This window comes from Meles meles, chromosome 7 (genome assembly GCF_922984935.1).
Source record: "Meles meles chromosome 7, mMelMel3.1 paternal haplotype, whole genome shotgun sequence".
In the NCBI taxonomy this organism is placed as follows: domain Eukaryota; kingdom Metazoa; phylum Chordata; class Mammalia; order Carnivora; family Mustelidae; genus Meles; species Meles meles.
Genome location: NC_060072.1, coordinates 61,576,640 through 61,590,973, shown reverse-complemented (window position 1 = coordinate 61,590,973; position 14,334 = coordinate 61,576,640). Strand labels below are relative to the sequence as shown.

General features: G+C 36.1%; 1 protein-coding gene across 2 annotated transcripts in view; it reads right to left on the bottom strand.

Annotated features, from left to right (window-relative positions):
* PIK3C2G (phosphatidylinositol-4-phosphate 3-kinase catalytic subunit type 2 gamma) overlaps nt 1-14,334 on the bottom strand; it is a 327,581-nt gene that overhangs the window by 89,332 nt on the left and 223,915 nt on the right. For both annotated transcript variants that reach the window (XM_046012794.1, XM_046012795.1), the window contains one exon: nt 6,487-6,643. In XM_046012794.1, coding sequence (XP_045868750.1) covers nt 6,487-6,643 — 157 coding nt within the window. The remainder of the gene's footprint in view (nt 1-6,486; nt 6,644-14,334) is intronic.

The window sequence follows — 14,334 nt, the reverse complement described above, 5'->3', positions numbered from 1 at the left end:
GGCGGGGAGTCTGCTTCTCCCTCTGACCTCTCCCCTCTCATGCTCTCTCTCTCTCTCTCTCAAAAAAATAAATAAATAAAATCTTTTTTAAAATTATTAAAGCAAAGAAGTAAAGATAGAATTATACAAAGTCTCAGATATATTTTTTTCCTGCCAACCTTTGGAAACATACTGTGTTTATATTATAATGTAGACTGAAGGGATAATACTCTTTTTTAATTATAGGAAAAATAAAGAAAATGTGTTTTGAGAAAAAGATCTTTCTGAAATTTAAACTTTGAAAAAGAAGAAGAAAGAGGAAGAGCATGAGGAGGAGGCGGAGAAGGATGAGAATGTCAACAGTACCTTTAGGACGAAGATGAAAAACTATTTCCTGCTCAGGAATAGAGGCACTCTCACTGTAGTGGGAAGTTAAGAACAATGCTATTAATGCTGAAAATAAAGGGTAAAGTGAAAATATGTTTAGGAAGGATGGGTGAATTGTGATTGACTTGGTGAAGTTTAAGCGAGAAAAAAAATGGATTTGAAACTGTTTTCCTTTCCTACTGTCCCCACCCAGGCCGAGGCAACAGCATATACAGATGTATCCAGGAGAGCAAGACATCTCTTTCATTAGTTCACAAAGAGAATTCCAAAAGAGCTTCTAGAACATAAGATATCAAGAGATGGGCTAAAGAGGTAAGTAGGATAGGATCTTTTAGCAATATAAAAGTTTCATACTTTATCCTAAAGGCAAGACAGCTCTTTTTGTATTTTTAAATGGGCATGAAAATAATTGAACTGTGTTTTTAAAAGATCATCATTGTTATTTATGGAAAGTGTATTAAAGTGAGGCCAAATAAAAGACTAAAGTAGGAGAATGTTTAGGAACAAAGAAAAAAGATAAATTATTGGATTTTAAAGATAAGTAGGAAGTCGAGCTGGGTGATAAATTGGATATATTTGGAGCGCTGGGTAGAATCTAAAGCATATCGCTGTAAATACAGATTTGGGAGTCGTTAACATATAGATGGTAATTAAACCATGAAATGGATCAGGTAGTCCTGGAAAGTTGTTAACTGCTACTCCTCATGGATGATCAAAATTCATGATACCTAATTTTGAGCAAATTCTCTTCTCCCATAGACTTTTTCCTGTTTTCCTATTTCTTTTTTCCTGTTTCACACCACCATTTAAACTGCCACGATTGTCCAACAACCAAGAACTTCATATCCTCTTTGATTCTCTCTTCTTCCTGACTCCCAATGTCAGATACATTATTCTACAAAAACCACCTCAATAGTCTCTTGTATTCATTCCCTTTCGCACTGGAATTACTATCCTCACTCAGCTCCTTATCTTCATTTGCTTAGATAACTTGAATAGCCTTTTTCTAGTTCTCTTATCCCTCTCTTTCTACTTACATAACTTCTGAGTTGTCTGTTTTAAGTCCAAGATAGATGATAGTACTCTCTTCACTAAAAGCAAAGAAACTTCGAGGTTCTCAGGTGTCTATATATCAAAGTCCAAAATCCCCATTCTGGTCATAAATGCCCTTTATAATCTGTTATCTGTCATTTCATCAATTGCTATCTAGGTCTCCTTTGTACCACAGACTAGTACATTTGATTACCTCTATTTCCAACACATGTCACGCCCATGCTCTTTGAGCTTCCACACATACTTATATTCTTCTCTCAACCAAGATTCCTTTCCTTTCCCTCCTTATCTATTGAATTTCCTTTTGAAAGTGCAGCTTAAATAAGTCTTTCTTCTTGAAGCACCACAGATTTTCTTGATAAGATTTAATTACTGCTTTCTTTGCACAGTAATGCAATCTCCTTCGCACCTCTTTCAAGTACTGTTTTGTTCACTTATATGTTTATCACATTCACTCTGAAGTCCTTTGAGGACAAGAAATGAGTTATTCGATGTTAAATTTTTAATATTGCCAAGCACAGAGCCTTGCAAATAGAACTTAATGTCTGTGAAGTAATACATGTATGCATGCATGAATGAGTGAGTGAATGAATGAATGAATGAATGAAAAAAATGTCTGGCCTTATAAGGTACTAAAAGCCTAGAAGTAGCAAGTTCAACCCTGGCTTTTAAATTTAAAATCAACCATAGAGAGGTATATTCCCAGCAGCAACTACAGTCTAGATTAGGCTTTATCTTTTCAGTTTTGTACTTAGCATTCTGGAGACATCTGTGTTCTTATTGTGAAAGTTTCCCCTTTACCAGACTCTGAGGGTCAATTTGCTAAGAAGAGGCTACTTACCTAGGCCTGAATTGCTTTGCTTTCTGGTTTCTCTGGATACTCAGAATTCACACCTGCTTGCTTATAACTCCATCAAACATTTTCTTGGGAAGTACACTCTATGCTTACTACTTCTTCTCCCCGCACCCCCATTATACACCGACTACGAAGTGCAGACGGCTTCAAAGTAGATGAACCCAGTTCTCTCCTTGTTATGTGGTTGATTAAAGGTAACAAGTGCAAATTTTGCCTCTGTTGAGAGAGGAGACTTTGAGTATTGTGACCCTGTCATCAGAGTAAGGACAACTTCATTCTGGGGTCCACTTAGTCATGTCAGTTCTCTGACTCACAGAGATGTGGTCCCAGTACCTCTTAGCCTAGGGTAATTACTTTAATTGGAACAATAAGAAAAGGAAACAGTGGCTAGACTAGTATAGGTAATGAACAGATACAGGTGATAAAGAGATAAGTTCCTTTTTTAAAAAAATATTTTTATTAACATATAATGTATTATTTGCCCCAGGGGTACAGGTCTGTGAATCATCAGGCTTACACACTTCACAGCACTCACCATAGCACATATCCTCCCCAATGTCCATAACCCAACCATCCTCTCCTTACCTCCTTACCCCCCAGCAGCCCTCAGTTTGTTTTGTGAGATTAAGAGTCTCTTATGGTTTGTCTCTCTTCCAATCCCATCTTGTTTTGGAACAGGAACACTTGTAAATTTTCAGCTTCTGTTCTCCTCCTACTAAGTCCAAAGCTATTTTGATAGTTATGCTTAGGGAAGCAGACACTCTTTGCCACCACATAGAACAGTTAGAAAGATTTCTTCTGGGAAATATCTGATATAATAATGGGTGTGATAAACATTTTAAACTGGGTGAATGGTCCCTATGTTCTTTGGGAGCCTTCCATAATAGCTGATATTGATTTTTTAATGAGAGAAAAGCTGATGAAATACAGGCTTTTATGTTAGTGAATTCAGCCAGCAACACTCTTGGGTCTCCTACAGATGTTTTGCTTTTAAGCAAGATGGGAATTTCATGGATTATTTTTTCCCCTGCTTCTCCCAGGAGTAAATAAAAAGGACTGTGGATATCTGGAAATATGCTGCTCTCAACAAGGGATGAGCCATTAACCCCATACTAGACTCACCGAACACTTGTGACTCATAATCCTGGATACTGACCATTCACAGAAGATAGAATTTATGACCCATGTCAATTATTTCTCAAGTTGTAACTTGGTCATGGAGTAGTAGATTGAGTTCTTTTAAAAGAAGTTAATACAACATTTGAGAGCAAATTGAGGGAAATATTGATTACCCATATGGGCAGAAAGTAATCCTTCACAAATTTAAATTCAGTTTTTATTTCATAGGAAGCTATGCCAGAGAAAATGTCCTGAAACCTTTACTGATGCTTTGGTTATCAACAGAATCCCATAAGAAAGAAACCTCGGAAGCAGAGACTGGAAAGGTAAAAGATCAGACACAGAGGGAATAACATACTGTTGTTTCATATGTATTTATTCATTGGTCTAATTGATTCACATTGCTTCTGGTTTGTTTCAATTTCTATGAGTCTAAATCTAAGATTATTTGCTTAATCTGAATTAGTGCTCTTTACTGCCAAAATTTACTCCTTAGCCTAGAAGTCAAGACTTGAATAATTAGAACATAGGAAGATTGTTATTTTGGGTGTATGATGTAACAGAAACCTTCAACATTTGATTTTAATATTATTTTATGAAAAATTACTTCAGATACTTGATTAAAACAGCATCTACTTCTTTTAAATGAAAAAAAACCTTACATGAACTGTTTACATTATAGTTTTTTGTTTGTTTTTTTAGAGAGAGTGTGCACGGGTGTAAGTAAGGGAAGAAGAGAGGGACAGAGAATCTTAAGCGGGCTTCCCACTCAGCATGGAGCCCACTTAGGACTTGATCTCACAACCCTGAGATCATGACCTGAGCTGAAATCAAGAGTTGGATGCTTAACTGGACTGAGCCAGCCAGGTGCCCCTAAACTCTTTACTTCAGTAACTATTTTATATATTATGACACATATGCTAGAAGTTTTCTTTTTAGATAGGTAGAAAAGTTTATTAAACAAGAGAAAAAGGCCCACCAATAGATTTTTCAATCAAGTTTTTCAAACAGCTGTCTTTTCACATTATTTTGGCATGCTCACTTTTGTTATTCAGCATACTTGTAGTGTCACCTGAGAAACAGCATGATCTGTATTTGTGCTTTTCTAATTTGGGTTTATTTTTAAAATATCTGTGGCTGGTTCAAGTAGTTGTTAGAGTATGGTACTTACTACTTGTATGTAGTTATTTATAACATTATAGACATTTAAAAATGCTAGATACCTCATTTATTGTATACATGTATTTTATCTTCCTTATCATATTGAAAATTTTAAGGCTGCCTAGGTCTCATATTTTAATGTATCCTCACAGTTTTGGCATACAGTAAATACTCATGAACTCATGGATTCATGATTTAGAGCCTGTTAGAGCCTCAGAGAATATTAGAATGATACTACCTAAATATTTATATGTAAGTGGAGTCAAGTTCACAGAGATAGACCTTGAAAAGTTTCCTTTGTGGTATGAAAACAGATTATGAGCCATAAACCATCTTATGATTGCAATATGGCTTAATAGAGTTTGGAGATAGAATGCAAATCTACCAGTATGAATCACTGGCTATTATTAGAAGAGCCAACTTGAAAATTCTGGAGATGAGCAAAACTTTATATGTCTAGTTCACACATAAAGAAACCAAAGTGTCTTTACACATGATAGATGACATGTTTATAATATTTTGTAAGGTGCCTATGTTGTTTGAAAGTTAAAACAAGGATCCAGTCATATCTTCATTGCAAAAAGGTCAACATTTATTCAGCACTACCCAATAGAACTTTTCTGCAATGTTGGCAATGTTTTATATCTGTGTTGTCCAATATGGTATCACTAGCCATGTGTGGCTATTGAACACTTGAAATGCAGCTAGTGAGATTGAGGAGCTGAATTTTAAAGTTTAGTCAATACTAATTATTTAAATTTAAATAACCACACATGAGTAGGGGATACTCTATGTGACTCTGCTCTTTTGGATTAATAAGGATCTCATATAATAAATTAACTGAACCCTACAACATGACAGTCACTGCGCTAAATGCTTTATATTAATTATCCAAAAGGGTTATTATGAAATATAAATCAATTAATACACATAAAACACTTAGTATAATGTTCTTGCAAAACATTCACTATTAGGTTACTTATTCATCAGTTCTACAAGGTAGATGCTGTTATCTTCATTTGATAGATGAGAAACATGATCTTATTAGAATTAAGAAATCTGTGCCCTTAAAAGCATCTAGTAGAATTATTGTTATCTGAAGGTTCTAAACCAGCTATTTTTTATGATTGCTTTCACTCCAAACACCATACTGATTTATCAAAGGTGTGTTTCTCTCCTATATTTTGCAATACTTCCTAGTGTGTATGTGCCTAAAGGAATCCCCACATCCTTCTCCTAGAAGATATTTCTATCAGATCCCTCTCTTCTCACCATGTATATCTAGTCTTTATCTCTTTAACATTGGGCAGTGGAATTAAACTTAAATTTTCATATAGGAACATGACTCAGTAGACCCAATGTGTACCACTAAATACAGTTGAGTTGCTAGGAAGTTGTCTTATATCTTTGACCCCCAGTTTCTTAATCTGGAAAAAGGCAGAGATTGGGAGGGGAGCCAAGAAAAATCCTTGCCTGGTCTACGTCATTGGATTGCTATAATGTGTAAATGAGACAGAATTTTTTTAAGTACCTTTGAAAAATCCTTAAGCACAATACAACTAATAGAATATTCTAAATTACTGTCCTTAATCTAGTATTCTTTAAAGTACTTTAGAAAACTCCTTAAGCACAATATAATTGATAGAATATTCTAAATTACTGTCCATAATCTTTAATCAAAATATACTGAGATAACCTCTCAATACATCAATTTTATTGTGAATAGAAATGTTTGAGAAAATAACTGTGAACTAATGGAATGAATTATTAAGAAATGTGTTTATAAGTTATACAATGGTACTTTTAGTTTGTTCATTCCTTTCTGGTTTGAATAACTCTTTGGGGAATGCCAAGCCATTAGCAAAAATAGACTACTGAAAGAGAGACATAAATGAAGCTTATTATTTTTGTTGTTTCCCCAAGGGACTTACCATTTCTAACAGGTTCAAGAGCAGTTGACTGTGCCTTCTGACAATATTATAAGCTTGACAGCAAAGCTCCACAAAATCTTGGAAATGCTGTGGGTTTTTCCCACCCTCTGTAATAAAGTACTCCATCTCTGAAGTGAAAATAAAAGGCGCTCGGTCCCTACAAACCAAAAACAATAGCAACCATAAGCAGGAGGACAAATGGTAGGTAGAGCTCAATTAGGCAGTAACAGCAACTTATTTTCATTTGAATTTTTTATGTTATTTTCTATCAGCTCTAACGACTGGATCCATCTCCTTTATGGAATAGCAGGAGAAACTTGCTAATTGTAGGCTTTGAATAGCTTAGCTGGGCTTCAACAGAGAAGGAAAAACAGTTTATTTTGCATAGATTCATATGGTCTCAAATATTTATTTCTGAGTTATATGTGATGGAAATATTATCCATTAAAATTAACCTAAGGCCGGGACGCCTGGGTGGCTCAGTTGGTTAAGCAGCTGCCTTCGGCTCAGGTCATGATCCCAGCATCCTGGGATGGAGTCCCACATCGGGCTCCTTGCTCAGCGGGACTCTCCCTCTGACTCTGCCTGCCACTCTGTCTGCCTGTGATCCCTCTCTCCCTCTCTCTCTCTCTGACAAATAAAAAATAAAATCTTAAAAAAAAATTAATCTAAGGCCAATTAATAACAAAGGCAATTTTACAGAAACTATATTGCTAAATTGTTGCTAAATTTTAAAATAAGAGAACAGACCATATATTTGACCTTATGTTGTTGTTTTTAAGTTTTAAGTTTTCTTTTTTTTTTCTTAGAAGTTATTGACTCTGTAGGGAAAAGGTTTCAGATAATATCTAAGATATATAATGACAAATTCTTTTAGAAGGCAATTTATGAATAAACAAAGTTAAATTCACTGTCATATACTTTGTAAGGGAAATAAAAGAAGGCTGTTTTTTCATTTCACACTAGGCTCAATAAAAATACTGATCAGAAAGAAGGAAATATGAACAAACAAATGTGAATTCGTAGGTTAATAATATTGCCTCCTGTAGTCCCACAGTTGAAGAAACAGGAAAACAAAGGACCAGAGCAATGATCCTGTTTTCTCTATTTTTGTCATTTCTTTCTCATGTTCTTTGAGACATGAAGAGACTCAAGATGAAACAAAAGCATTTCTAAGAGATTAGCAGAGGAAGGTTTGGAAACACTTCTCTGTGATGTGAAGAACAATGATGAGACAAACCATGCTGATACTGATTTGACTGAAAGTCCTCTAGAAACATTTGAGATGGGAATACAGTTTTGGGTAAAACATTGTTTTTAAAAGTAAAGATTTTGGAGTGAATTGAAATAAAACATTTTAAAATTTGAGCCTAGCAGCCTAAATATAATTGAGGTTAGTCTAAGCAATAATTGAAAAAAGTCATGGAGTACTGAGAAAGCTGCTTTTTAAAAAAAAATAAAGAATGATTATGTTCTGTATTGTTGGATGCTTAGCATTTGAATAAAAATATAATACAGTGGAAAATCTTGCTAACTTGATAGACCTCTTAGAATTGTGGATATTCAAATTGGAAAGCTACAACCCAGGCATTCTGTAGGTGATCTGGATCAGTAGAATCTGATTACAGGCAAGTATTTTAAGAAAGAAAGAAAATAAATAATGTTTGGTTGTGATTATTTTATTTATTTTAGTGATGCATGATACCATTGACTGTCCAGAGGGGAAGCTGGTGTAATAATATATTCAATCATTCAGTCATTCTTTATATTCAATCATTCAGTCATTCTTTCATTCAATAAAATATACTGAGCACCTAGATACTGAGGAATGTGTCTTAAGAATCAAGTCTAATTTTAAAATGTTTGCCTCATATCCTTTTATTTTTGGCCTTCATTGAGTTATCCAATTTATATGCTATGAATTTACTTTACAGCCCTGTATTTTAGCCAAACTGGAAACAGAGCTATTGAAAACAGGAGATAGAGCAGGGGTTCTAATCCTGGACCTCCCGAATCTCAATTCCTCATCTCTGAGGTCGGTGAGTAATACCCAGCTCTTAGAATTCCTGTGAAGATTACTAAAAAAAATGTACAAGAAGGCCTGACACATGGAGAGGCTACACACTTGGGAACTGCTCTGATTAAAAGCACTATGCAGAGGGCACAGACTGTAGCCCTTGTCAGCCAGGTGTTCAATCATGTTCTAGCACTTACTACTTCTGTGATCCTGGGCAACTTACTTGTCCTTTCCATGTCTTAACTTCCTCCTCTGTAAAATAGAGACAAGGGCACTTGACTCTTAGGACTTGTGAGCAGATTAAGTGTGTTAAAGCCTATAAAAGTATTAGAACACATAGTCTGACCATAGTGAACCTTCAACAAATGTTAAATACTTATTCGTCCTCCAACTAATAAAAATATATGGGTTCTCAGAGCTGAATCTTGTCATAACTAAATCTCCCTCTCTCTTTAAAAATGCTTAAATGTCCATCCTTCCTTCAAAGTTTAATTTACTCTCAGCAACTCCATGTAAACTCTTTGTGTGCATAAACCCTTAAGTGGACCTTTGAATTTGGTAGCAATTGAACTTTTGAAATAATTTTAAGAGAGTCTTAAATTATATAACTTCCTGAAATTTTCTTTTCTAATGTGAGAGAGATTCTTTTTTCTTCCATATGCTTGGTCAAATGGATTTTTCTTGGAAAGTTGTTGTAATTATGCTCGAGTTCATGTGATAACATATTTCCTCCTTCCATGGTAAGCACCTTTATAAATCAGATGAAGAAACACCACAGCAGAAAATCAAATACATAAAAGAACATTTCTAAATTGGAGGAAATATAAACTAATAGTAAACTAACTATAACTAATAGTAATATTAAAGGACCCAATCCTGGCTGTGTTTAAGTATTTTCATAATCTAAATTTTCAGTGGGTCCAACAAAATAAAATGCTAAATTTTTTTCTATATGACTCACAGGACTCACTTCTGGCCAATTTTTAAAATGACTTAGACTAAAATTCTTTCTGTAAATGGAAGAGGCTGCACATGCGAAACAGAATCCTATCCCAACCATACAAGCTATAAGAGTCGTAGCTGGAATGTGCTTTATCAGTTCACTCAAATGCGAACCTAATCCAAGGTCGCAAAATTAATGTATTGGAGACTGTGTCTGAAGTTTAAGCAATACTTACAAATCTGAAATATAAATTGGTTGTGGCAAGAAAGGAGATTAGAAACTATTTGATCTCTTAGAGTCCATACTGTTACTGCATTCTGATTCATATCCTGACAACCTCTCACTTATAGCTTGTCAAATTTACCAGAAATTTCTTGTTTTGACTATCCTACTCTATTTCCAGATTTGTGGTTTTACTATTATTTGCCTAAGCCCTACGTGTTCTGCTTCTCTACCTTTTACCTGTATTGTTTCCTGCTTCTGCATTTTTCTCTCTCTTTCTCTGTGTCTCCCACCTAAAGCCCTAACTGTTCTTCTAGTAAGTCTTCTCTAATTTACCTATCCTTTGCTGATTTCTCTCTTACTTTGCCTTCTCTTTTAATTTAGCCCTACAGCTAATCTATTTCATTCTTTATAGTCTCTAGTTGTCTTATGATTTCCCCCTCAAATGACCTATATGATTTTCAAGGGGAGAGGCACTATTTTATCTTTCCTTTATTTACTCTTAATGCCTCAAACAATATTTTGACAGTATTCTGCAATGGATGCAACAGCAAATATACATAGCTCATGCAGTGAAGAAGTAGGATAATTTAACATTTATGTAGGAAGGCCATTTGAACAATCTTATTTTATTATAATCCTGTCATTTTTTGTCAAAGTTAATCTTTTTATTAACTTATAATTAGCCCTTCTCTGAACGTATTATTCTGTAAAAATGCTAAGAATATTTTCTAGATGTCCAATATAAGTGAGAAGTACTTTAAAAATGCATATATACTTGAGAAATTTAAGGATATTTCTGTTGCAAACAAATACTGATTATTAAGGAGACAAATTCATTTGATATGGGAAATAGCAGGACAATTAATAATTTGCTGTTTGTTATTACTTATGCATAAACTTCCCCTTGAACCATTCTGTCAATGTAATCTCCTTGGATAAACTCACTAGAACACTAAGATCATCATCATTAAAAATGTATATATTGCCATTGCACTGAGGGTGCTTAAGTTTTCAGGATATGTCTCTCCATTAGGTCACTTTAATCTAGCCAGGGATGAATGGACCCAAAATGTTACTATAGTTATTTATCAACAAATATTTATTGAGCATCTACAATAGATATGTGTAAGGCTTATAGGTGAGATTGAAGATTTTAATATCCTACAAGCAATAAAAAAATGTATTGATAATAATCAAAGTGTTTTGAAAAGGTCCTTCCAGCTGAACATGGAAAAGAATTTGGGGAACCTCCATGCTGTTTTCCAGAGTGGTTGGACCAGCTTGCATTCCCACCAACAGTGGAGGAGGGTTCCCCTTTCTCCACATCCTCTCCAGCATCTGTCATTTCCTGACTTGTTAATTTTAGCCATTCTGACTGGTGTGAGGTGATATCTCATTGTGGTTTTGATTTGTATTTCCCTGATGCCGAGTGACGTGGAGCACTTTTTCATGTGTCTGTTGGCCATCTGGATGTCTTCTTTGCAGAAATGTCTGTTCATGTCCTCTGCCCATTTCTTGATTGGATTGTTTGTTCTTTGGGTGTTGAGTTTGCTAAGTTCCTTATAGATTTTGGATACTAGCCCTTTATCTGATATGTCGTTTGCAAATATCTTCTCCCATTCTGTCAGCTGTCTTTTGGTTTTGTTAACTGTTTCCTTTGCTGTGCAAAAGCTTTTGATCTTGATGAAATCCCAATAGTTCATTTTTGCCCTTGCTTCCCTTGCCTTTGCCGTTGTTCCTAGGAAGATGTTGCTGCGGCTGAGGTCGAAGAGGTTGCTGCCTGCATTCTCCTCAAGGATTTTGATGGATTCCTTTCTCACATTGAGGTCCTTCATCCATTTGGAGTCTATTTTCGTGTGTGGTGTAAGGAAGTGGTCCAATTTCATTTTTCTGCATGTGGCTGTCCAATTTTCCCAGCACCATTTATTGAAGAGGCTGTCTTTTTTCCATTGGACATTCTTTCCTGCTTTGTCGAAGATGAGTTGGCCATAGAGTTGAGGGTCGATTTCTGGGCTCTCTATTCTGTTCCACTGATCTATGTGTCTGTTTTTGTGCCAGTAAGCCATCAAAAGAAATGAAATCTTGCCATTTGCTATGACGTGGATGGAACTAGAGCGTATCATGCTTAGTGAAATAAGTCAATCGGAGAAAGACAACTATCATATGATCTCCCTGATATGAGGACATGGAGAAGCAACATGGGGGGGTAGGGGGATAGGAGAAGAATCAATGAAACAAGATGGGATTGGGAGGGAGACAAACCATAAATGACTCTTAATCTCACAAAACAAACTGGGGGTTGCTGGGGGGAGGTGGGATTGGGAGAGGGGGAGCGGGCTATGGACATTGGGGAGGGGAGGCAAACCATAAGAGACTATGGACTCTGAAAAACAACCTGAGGGTTTTGAAGGGTCAGGGGTGGGAGATTGGGGGAACAGGTGGTGGGTAATGGGGAGGGCACGTTTTGCATGGAGCACTGGGTGTTGTGCAAAAAGAATGAATACTGTTATGCTGAAAAAATAAATAAAAAAAATAGTAAAAAAAAAAAAAAAGAATTTGGAACAGGGAAGATGTATGTAAGTAGATCAGACAAGAGACTTTGCAGAAGATTTTGATTAGATATGAGCATAGTTCAGATTAGGACTGTGGCATGCAGATACAGAGAAGTGGGTAGACAAAAAAAAGTTTCAGTCAAAAACAGGAGGACTTCATACGGTTCAAAATGAATAGGAGAAGAGTGTTAGGAACAGGTTTAAATTTTTGGCTTCTATGTCGAGAAGATATAGTGCAACATTCAGAGTGGGTTCAGCTTTAAATGAGTTACCTTTGAGGTATCTTTGAGACAGACAGGAGCAGATGATAATAAAGTATTGTGATCCTTATTTCCAGACCATAAAGAAAAGATCTAGCCTGGAGGTAAAATTTTGTGAGTTAAATTTCTACTTTGATTATCTAAGGATCTCAGGACACGAGAAACAATATGGTGGTGAATTCTCTGAGAGTTCTTTTTGCCATGTATATTCCAAACATAGAGCTCAAGAAGCTGGTAATCTGGAGATGCTAGTGGATGCAGACAAAAAAAATTGCCAAGAAAAGCCTGCTCTTTCTAGCCGAAGGCCCAGGAAAGGGGTAGCCTAAGAGACAGACAATGTTTAGACAATAACCACTCTACTCCAGCCAAATCATGCAGGAAAAGAAAATATGTATAACTCCATTTTCCCCACCACACCAGTGAAGGTTCCAAGGGGATCCTAAAACTCCATTCTCACCAAGTTGTAATGAGGGACCTCAGTCCCGTGTCTGTGAGTAAGGAATTGGTGAGGCGTTACAGGATTTCTTTCAGTTCTTGGTCACACTGCTTTGAAGAATGAAAAGGTAGACCACAGGAAGAGTGGCAGGCAGCAAAGCAAGTTTACTGAGTCATAGTTACTGAGTGATAGTACAAAGCTCCCCAAGAGGGAGAGGACATGAGAGGGCGGCCACTGGAGTTCCTAAGTCTAGGGGTTTTTAATGGGCTGGTTGGAGGGCTGTTTTGATCCGATTAACTCTCCGAGCGCCTGTCATCCAATCAGGTTTTTGTCATCTACCTATCATGTGTGAAAAGGTGGAGGGCTCCTTCCAGGGTGGTGTAAAATCCTTTTAAGGGTGGTTTCTTCTTAGTGCGGGAGCTTCTTTTCCCTGCCTGCCTTTCTTCTGACTATCCTGCATTAGAGGGTTAGACACGTAGGTCATTTGAATAGTATAAATAACAGAAATGAACTCGCACAAATATGCCCAACTGATTTTTGGTGAAGGTGTGGAGGCAATCCAATGGAGAAAGGATATAGGCTTTTGATCAGATGATACTGGAGCAACTAGACATTCATAGGCAAAAAGACAGAAACCTCATATTTAATAAAAAAGTTAACTTTAAGTGGATTACAGACTTAAATGTAAAATACAAAACTATAAAACTTTCAGAGAAAATGTAGAAGAAAATCTTTGGGATCTAGGGCTATGCAGAGAGTTTTTAAGAGAATAAAAAGACAAGTTACAGACTGGGAGACCATTTTTGCAGACCACATAGCCAGCAGAGGAGTGATACCTATAATCTATAAAGAAGTCTCAAAATTTAACTGTAAAAGAAAATCAAACAACACAATTAGAAAATTGGCAAAAGACATGAAAGGACAACAGAAGTGGATATGCAGATGATAAATTAGCACATGAAAGAATGTTCAACATCAGCTATTAGGGGAATGCAAATTAAAACCACAATGAGATATCACTACATATCTATCAGAATGGCTAACATAAAAAGTGAATGACAATACCAAATGCTGGCAAGGATATGGAGAGAAACTGGATCACTCACACACTGATGGTGGAAATGTAAAATGTTATAGCTACTATTTGGGAAGACAACTTCGTAGTTTCTTAAACAAGAACACAACGTGTAACTGATGTACAAAAGAAAGAATTCTTGAGATGTCTTTGGTGCAAAAAGACGGTTTTAGTAAAGCACAGGGTCAGAACCTATGGGCAGAAAGAGCCGGAATGGCCGATCATATATTTTCAAGTTGGGAGGAGGCTTCAGGATAGTTTAAGTGTCTAAAGAACTTTGGAAACAGGGTTTCCAGTGCCTTGAGAGGGTTGGTTTTGGTACGAAAAGGTCATTTATTAC